We start from the raw sequence: 9,054 nt of genomic DNA, 5'->3' as shown, positions 1-9,054 counted from the left end.
CTTACAAATCTTAAAAGATAATATAAAATAAGTAGCTATTTCATTGCACAAAATACCAACTCTAAGAAATATAGAGTCGCTAAGAAATTGAAATGCAAACAAGCTATTAACTTTAAAGAAAAAGTCGAAGAAAATATTAACAAGGTACAACTTTTAAAAATAACTTGTAGGGATTTTAAAGATGGAATGAATTGTAAAAAAGAATTGACAAAAAAAATTGCAACATTTTTTACAAAAGAAAGATTGTAAAAAAATAACTTAAGATTTCTTAATTATACCTAGAGCAACAACTAAACAAGAACGTCTGGACGAATAGTTTGCCTTTATTAATTTTAATTTTTTTTAGTAAATTTATATCTTAATTAATAATTTAATCATTTTTTAATATTTTTTTTTAATCAGAAAAAGAGGGATGACAATATGTTTGTGTCTCAGCTGTGGAAACGCATGACACTATAACAAACAAAGGCGTCTTCTAAGTTCATTCTGGTATACACATGAAATATAATACCTTACCATAATATGGTTGTTATCATATGCAAAATTCAAAGTGCATTTGCTTGTCGTGCGTATACGTTTATGTACTTTGATAGTCTTATGATATATAAATTTAGCAGTTGTTCACGAGTTAGTCTGCGAGGAATTATAAAATCTAGTAATATAGCACACGGGGATAGTGTAGTTAACAGTGGAAGAATTTTTCAAATCGTTTCAGTAGTTTCGGAGCATATGCAAACATATGTTTATTTGTGAGTATAAATTTTGTAAAATAAGCAACGAATAACGGTAAGAAGCTAGGTAACGCCTACAAAATAGATTTTAGACATTTGCGTCCCGGAAGCCAAAATTAGTCCTCTTTCCCTTCCCACCCTTTTTCTTATAAGGAAAGGATGGGAAGTGGAAGTGGACTTTCCGGATGAGAGGATGCATGGAAAGGGAAAATACTTTCTTTCTGTGCATCCTCTCCCCCGTCGATTAAGGGTAGGCAACGCATATGCAATTGCGTATGTCTGTGAGCAACGGTCACTTCGCTATTTCAGCGATTTCGGGTGGCCGTTCGCTCGTATGCCAACTTATGATTTAAAAAAAACTTATTATTAAAATATTTAACTGTACAAAAAATTAGATTCAATTGTATTTCTTAAAGACAGGCGTAAACGTTTGAATGTGAAAATTAAATGATTGTAATAAGAGTGACATGCTCGTAAATATGAATAGCGAGCGTTGGTGATAAATGCACTTTTATATTGCAACATAAATCTTTTACTCGTGTTATAGTAGTCATTATTCTTATATCTGTTTGTATCCTAAGAGATATAGCGATTTATTATCATTTCCAATATTAACATTGTAAAACAATATTAATCTTATTTCTTACTAATATTACAAATTAGAATGTTTGGATGGATGTTTGTTAGAAGGTATCGCCTAAACTGATAAATTGATTTTGATGAAATTTAGCACAGATGTAGAATATAGTCTGGAAGAACACATAGGCTACTTATTCAGTTTTTTTTTTAACCCGCGCGGACAGAGTCGCAGGCGACAGCTAGTTAAATTATAACTGAACGAATTCTAATTAAAATTACTTTTAATATTCTCTAAGTTTGTTGTGTGATAGAAAATCGTGAATCAAATTTATGACAAGAGAAAAGTATTTATCTGAAACATTTCTTCAGACGTTTTATTTCGAGTGGAATTCAAGATAAAAACTTGGAAAGTGAGATCCTACGCTGGACCTTTCCTTGTAATTTATGGATATTTAAAACAACTACTTACAACTTGTACTAACAGTGTGACTTTGTAGATAGCGAGTTTGAAGTTAAGTGTACGAAAGTTTTTTGAAGTCAAGTTCAAATTAATAGTCTTTATATATGCTGGAAATCGGAAATCGAATGTACATTTATCTGAGGTTCTTACGGTGAAGGAAAACATCGTGATGCAACCTGCATATATCTGAGAAGAAATTCAAAGATATGTGTGAAGTCAACCAACACGCACTTGGCCAGCGTGGTTGACTACGGCCCAATTACCCTAAAACTTAGGGTAGGCTCTGAGCCCCTCGGTGGGACGTATAGTGAGCTGATGATGATGATGATGCTGTGTAATGTAACAACGGGTTTGCATTGTCAAATTACATGGATAAAAAACATATTACTCTCCCTATTTTTTTCAAAGAGATGAGAGCGATGACATTATATTGAATCACATGTGTTTCAGAACATTTGTATTGTCTAAAACATAAGCGCCGGATAACGATAATCATATCAGTTGTCATGAGACAGATTTCGAGTGGTTTTTAATACAAGAATTGCGTTAGCAACACAATATATGTAGAGAAGTTTAGAATTAACACACATATCGGTCATAAAACGTACTCTTACATTTTTTATTTTAAATTCGACAATAAAAAGAAGTCTTCTTGCATGTGTTTGTTTAAAAGAAAGAACTGTGGTAAATTCTATCACTTACTCAAACCTTTTGGTAAAAATTAGAGAAGATTGATCTTGGTTTATTTTGAGAATTAAATTGGTTATTTACATTTTACTCTAATCATAGGATTGACAGTTGTTTGGACTTTACGGGAACATAATGCAATAATGGGAAACTGACAGATGAATATTATAACATCAACACAGTCTATCGAACCGAGAATATGAACAGCCCTAAGCAAAAACACTATTATTATCTAGTTAATCTCCAAAGATTTTAATATAATATTTTATGTTTTTAATTACGTTAATACATCAAATGTACAACTAATCTGAACATAAGGATTAAACACGCTGCTTTATACTAATATGTCGATTTTCTTTTGTTATTTTGTAGATTATAAAAACATTACAGCGTTCCACGTAGTTCAATATCTTCAAAGCACTTGAATATTTATTACGTAACGGATTTTCCATGGCTGATTAGATTTAACGATACGGTGTTTCCCATCTGGAAAACTTTCAACCGACGAAATAAATTTTGAGATGGAAGAAACATTTTTTTTATATCATAAGGTGGCAAACGAGCGAGAGGCTACCTGAAATCGCTGAAATAGCGAAGTGACCGTTGCCCATAGACATACCCAATTGCATATGTGTTGCCACCTTTAATCGACGGAGGAGAGGATGCACTTCTGTGCAAAAAATATTTTCCCTTTCCATGCATCCTCTCATCCGGAAAGTCCACTTCCACTACCCATCCTTTCCTTATAAGAAAAAGGTTGGGAACGACAACTAAATTAGGCCTCCGGGATGCACACTCATCAGAGGAAACGCGGAATTGCTACCACTTGACGTCTGTCTTCTGTGTGGTCGTGGTATTTCACCGGGCGAGCCGGGCCTATTCGTGCGTAGATGTTAAAGCGGGCTCTACCACTGTTAACATTACGATGACATAATTCCCCCCTTTTTTTATAATGTAAGTAGTAACCTTGTTCACAGACCCTACTAGAGTGGGATAAGGAGATGATAAAGTAAAAAAATTGTAATATTTTGACATTGAATCTTCTAGAAAGGAATTGATTAATTAGAGAATATGTCGCAATGCATTCCATAGCAATAAGTCGCAACAGTGGCATTGTGACTTCGATAACATGTAAAAGGATTGATAAGAGTTTGATGGACAGTATCACCTTTGATGTATCAGGCAATCATCACACGTTATCTCCGGCTCCTGAGATACTGTGACCTCGATAAAATTGAGCAACATCGATCTGTGATCGCATTTTTGTATCAGATCGCAAAAGAAATACGACGGCTGTAGCGGTCAACATGAACAGTGAGTAATATGGAAACTTCTAGACATAATAACAAGTGGAAATATGTGTACATTTTAAGATTTAAAGTAGCTTTTTTCGGAGCTTTAGAATCTCCTGTTCTTCATCTATTTTATTAAATGAATAGGACATCGTTTTTTATAACTCTATGGTAAAGAAAAGAGCTTGTATCATACTTATTTTGACCTAAAATAATTATATAACCATACTGCAAAAAGTGGATGTTCATCCAAATTACTAAAGCACGTGACTGCGTTCGAAGGTTTGCTCTGCAATCCAAAGTTACCAGTCCAATTGAATTAAAATAGATATGGAGTAGTTGTAACGTATATTGACGCGCATAAGGATTTAATATTATAAGGAAAAGCTCCGTTACCACTTCTTTGCAAATTGCTGAGGCTAGTTATAATCAGAGTCTTGTCTTTCATTTATGGAATTAATTAAATTGGCATGTAAATTGATGATTCCTGACACCATATCATTGAGTTTTGATTTGATTTCCCAATAGCATATGAAGCAGGTCTTAAAGCCTTATGGTTGTATAATATTAAAATATTTTAAAAGATAGTTGGTATTGTTTCTATAGTGTTTGTGAAGTGGGCCTCTGTAAGGAAATATTGAAAGATATGATTATTATCTCAAGTGCTGCCTCAAGCCTCAAAAAAACGTACATGTCACGATAGCTAATATTTGTAATGTATTGCATTTACTTATATAGTTGTATGTTTATTACGTAATTATTTAACAAATCAATTTTCAATTTTAATCATAACTAACTGTCGCCCGCGACTCCGTCCGTGCGGGATTAAAAATAGATGTCGGCCGATCCTCAGACCTACTCAATATGGTCACAAAATTTCATGAGAATCGGTCAAGCCGTTTCGGAGGCGTATGGGAACGAAAATTGTGACACGAGAATTTTATATATAAAATGAATGTTGCTACAAGATTTTTGTCATTATTACTATAGATGCAAATTAAACGAGGTTGTTTTTGGTAACCGTTGATTATTAACTATTTTGGTTGAAGCTTAAACACTGAAATAAATTATCTTTGTCATCCCCCATAGGTATCAAAAGAAAAGTATGATTACATGGATGGATATTTACTAATTCTTGATTGTAACTTCCAGCGGCATTTCTGTTGCTGTGTTGCGCGGCGGCGCTGGGGGGCGCCTCCGCTCTCTCAATCAAATTGAGACAAAATCCGGAGACTCTTTGCCTCGGCCAAGACAACTTCCTACGCATTGCCAGCGTCGACAACTGCTATGACTACTACCAGTGCTATGCAGGCCGTTCCTACCTCATGCAGTGTCCGGAGGAGACCTGGTTCAACGAAGAGGACCAGGTGATTCTTTACTATTAATTTCAGTGCCAAAGTTTATGTTTTGTCAATGAATATACCAGCGCTTGACTATGATCCTATATGATGTTAAGTGATGACTTGCCTTGCAAAATCAGTTTAATACATTAAAAAAATCATTGTGATGTGAAAAGCGTTAAACGCTTTTGTGCCTTAATAGCGAGGAATAATTTTTCAAGTACAATAAATATCAGTAGTCCACGTAACTTGTCAAATCAGCATTTCGAAATGTCATTTAGAAATAAAGAGTGTTCACATCTATATTATTAATAGGTATGCGATCGGTCGGAGCTTCCGGCTAACTGTCGGTCTGAAGGCGAACCAGAGCCGGAACTTGAATCGGAACCAGAAACAGATCCTGAACAAGAAATCGAGCCAGAAGAGGAAGTGGAAGAGGAACCAGAACAGGCGGAGGAAGTAGAAGAGGAACCAGAACAGCAAGAGGAGGAAGAAGAGGCACCTGAACAGGAAGAAGTAGAAGAGGAGCCAGAACAGGAAGATGAAGTAGAAGAGGAACCAGAACAGGAAGAGGAAGTACAAGAGGAACCAGAACAGGAAGAGGAAGTACAAGAGAACTCTGAAACAGAAATAGTACAAGACATCTTACCGGAAGAAGACTTGGATTCTGAAAACGAGCCGGAAGTTTCTCTCCCGGAAGATATTGTTGAGTCAGGTGAATCTCAAGAAGAAGATGTAGAACGTGAAGAGGAGGATGTCGACGCCGAAGAAGAAAATGAAAACGAAGAGGAAGAACAGGAAAGTGAGGAATTAGAAGAAGAAAATGGAGGAGTAGAGGGAGACGAAGAAGTAGACGAGAGTGATGAAGATATAGAGGAAGTTGAAGAAGTAGAGGATGGTGATGAAGAAGTGGAAGGAGATGTCGATGAAGAAGAAGAAGGCGATGAGATTAAAGATGGGGAAGTCGAAGGTGACGATTCTAGCGAAAATGAAGATAGTGCAGAGGTCCTTAAATTGAATTCACAGCAACATCACCATCACCATGTTCACGATCATGACCATCATCATGACCACGACCACGACCACGATCACGATCATGACCACGACCACGACCACGACCACGACCACGCTCATGAACATGACCACGAGCACGATCACGACCACGATCACGATCACGATCACGATCATGACCATGACCATGATCACGGACATGATCACGACCACGACCAGGAACAAGACCAAGAAACAAACGATGATGAGTCCAACGAACAAGTCGATGAAGATTTTGACGCAACACAAGATGATCCTCTGATGAAATTTGTTAAAGCTTATAGGGAGTATAAACTTCAAGAGGAACTAGACTCTGATGAAGAAGAGGAAATCGAAGAACCTCTACGGAATCATCCTCACCCACCTCAACCCCATCATAATTTATATCCATACGGACAGTACCCCGTTAAGCAACAAGAAATAGAAGATGTCGAAAATGAAGAGGAACTAAATGAACAAGAAGAAGAACAACGGGAATTGTCTATGCGTTTCCGACGTTCTCTCCTGAGACAAAATGAAGAGGAAGATGACGATCAAAATGAAGATTTGTTTGAAGAAGAGGCTGATAATCAAGAAGAAGAAAACTTTGTAGAAAACATCAGCGAAAATGATAATGACCAAGATGATGAAGAAGTCTCAAAACGTTTAAGAAAATCTTCAAAGCGACAAAATGAAGACGAAGAAGATGCACAGGATGACGATGATGATGATGAGGATGATAACCAAGACGACGAAGAGGTATCAAAACGTTTAAGAAGATCTTTAAAGCGACAAAATGAAGTAGATGCACAGGATGAAGATGATGATGATGAAGATGATGACCAAGATGATGAAGAAGTATCAAAACGTTTAAGAAAATCTTCAAAGCGACAAAATGAAGACGAAGAAGATGCACAAGATGACGATGATGATGATGAGGATGATAACCAAGACGACGAAGAAGTATCAAAACGTTTAAGAAGATCTTTAAAGCGACAAAATGAAGACGAAGAAGATGCACAGGATGACGATGATGATGATGAGGATGATAACCAAGACGACGAAGAGGTATCAAAACGTTTAAGAAGATCTTTAAAGCGACAAAATGAAGTAGATGTACAGGATGAAGATGATGATGATGAGGATGATGACCAAGATGATGAAGAAGTATCAAAACGTTTAAGAAAATCTTCAAAGCGACAAAATGAAGACGAAGAAGATGCACAAGATGACGATGATGATGATGATGAGGATGATAACCAAGACGACGAAGAAGTATCAAAACGTTTAAGAAGACCTTTAAAGCGACAAAATGAAGATGATGAAGATGTACAGGATGAGGACGAAGATGATGATGTTGAGGACCAAGATGAGGAAGAAGTGTCAAAACGTTTAAGAAGATCTTTAAAGCGACAAAATGAAGGTGAAGAAGATGCACAGGATGAAGATGATGATGTGGAGGACCAAGATGATGAAGAAATATCAAAACGCTTACGAAGATCTTTGAAGCGACAAAATGAGTCAGAGGAGGATGAGGAGAATGAAGATGATGAAGCTGATGAGGAAGAAGAAGAAAATGCCGGAGAAGAAGAAGATGTTGATGACGAAGCAGATGAAAATGAAGAAGACGACGATGAAGGCCCCAAAAGACAAGATGAAGTAGAGGAAGACAGCGAGGAAAACGACGACAATGAGGATAACGACGAAGATGATGAAACGAATGATGATGATGATGATGGTGATGATGATGACGAGGATGATGATGATGATGAGGAAGAAGCTGTAGTAGCTGAGAGCAAGCGGTTCCTTAGTCGACTTTTTAAGTCATTAGGACTTTAGACGTTGGCGTCTTAATTTCAAACACATTTTATAGAAAAGTGAAAGTTTGATTTATTGTAGGAAGTTAGGAGAAAATAATTTATTTATAATTAAGTTCGAGTAGGCTTTTATGTAGCAACACTTTGTGCAATTTTGTAAATATGCTGCAGTGCGAATGAAATAAAGTTGTTTAAGAATTTAAGAGTTTTATTTACGACTAACTTTAAATAAAGTAAACGACAACCAAACTGTAATGTGTTTTGCTACAATAATATTTAATTATAGACGTTTCTTTTGCTAGCTTTTACTCGCGACTTTGTCGCCTTGAAATTTAAAAAAGTAGTATTATTACCTTAAACATCACATACCTTCTTGTAAAAATCTCGTCAAAATCGGTCCAACTGACATGGATTTATGACATGGAACAAACGCTAGCACATACAAACAATTTTTTTCTTTCAACATTTCATATAGATACTCCAATTTTATTAACTAGATAGATTAATTAGAGAAGTCGATTAGGAGTGTTTAAGTTTGTTAACTTTGACTAGGTTTCAAGGAATTATTATACTTAGTTTAAAACAAGTTATGACCAATTAAAACTCATTATAAAGGGATATAGTTGGCGAAAGATATTTGCATAAAGTTATTATGTACATCTTACACGCTTAAATATTCAGAATATAATTTGACTAGAAATCTTCACTTACAAGTGGTTTAGGATCAATGAAATCTACACTAAAGAACTGATTAAGTAACTATTAAACCACTTTTATGCAGTAGAAAATCTGTTTCTCGTGAACTAGTAATTTAGAGTAAATCGCTTGTTTTAGCGGCTGGAGATAACTAACTCAAAACGCGACTAAATATGTTACGTGGGTACTTCATTAAAAATACATTAGGGTTGCCAAAGTAAAACATTAAAGTTTTTATAAATGTACAAAGTCTATTTAAAAAAGAAATAGGTCGTCCATCAAATAAAATACACATAATTTTAAAAAAGATAAAATATTTCTATTAACCATTACGCGATACTTCAAATTAAATCAATGATGTAATTCCAAATTCAAATGTTTCGTTTTTAAAATACCATCGTAAACATCGCGTACGAAACATAA

The 9,054-nt window shown here is 35.5% G+C and overlaps 1 protein-coding gene across 4 annotated transcripts; it reads left to right on the top strand.

Annotated features, from left to right (window-relative positions):
• Positions 1–3,669: 3,669 nt before the first annotated feature.
• On the top strand, positions 3,670–8,133 carry LOC106121406 (glutamic acid-rich protein). Of its 4 annotated transcripts, none has more exons than XM_013317072.1 (4): positions 3,670–3,771; positions 4,902–5,116; positions 5,405–6,792; positions 6,997–8,133. In XM_013317072.1, the coding sequence occupies exons 1-4, from the start codon at positions 3,765–3,767 to the stop codon at positions 7,955–7,957; spliced, it is 2,571 nt and encodes an 856-aa protein (XP_013172526.1). In that variant the 5' UTR covers positions 3,670–3,764; the 3' UTR covers positions 7,958–8,133. The 4 variants fall into 4 exon arrangements, with proteins under 4 accessions (XP_013172526.1, XP_013172527.1, XP_013172525.1 ...); XM_013317073.1 differs by having other exon boundaries at positions 5,405–7,223; positions 7,431–8,133; XM_013317071.1 differs by having other exon boundaries at positions 5,405–7,856; positions 7,890–8,133.
• Positions 8,134–9,054: the final 921 nt, after the last annotated feature.

This window comes from Papilio xuthus, unplaced genomic scaffold (assembly GCF_000836235.2).
Source record: "Papilio xuthus unplaced genomic scaffold, Pxut_1.1 DF826945.1, whole genome shotgun sequence".
Classification (NCBI taxonomy): Eukaryota; Metazoa; Arthropoda; class Insecta; order Lepidoptera; family Papilionidae; genus Papilio; species Papilio xuthus.
This window is presented reverse-complemented; position numbering and strand designations above follow the sequence as displayed.

Excerpts from the sequence above, each read along its gene's own strand:
- LOC106121406 (XM_013317070.1), top strand. Across the intron at positions 5,117-5,404 it reads GGTTCAACGAAGAGGACCAG|GTATGCGATCGGTCGGAGCT; the intron begins GTGATTCTTTAC and ends TATTATTAATAG.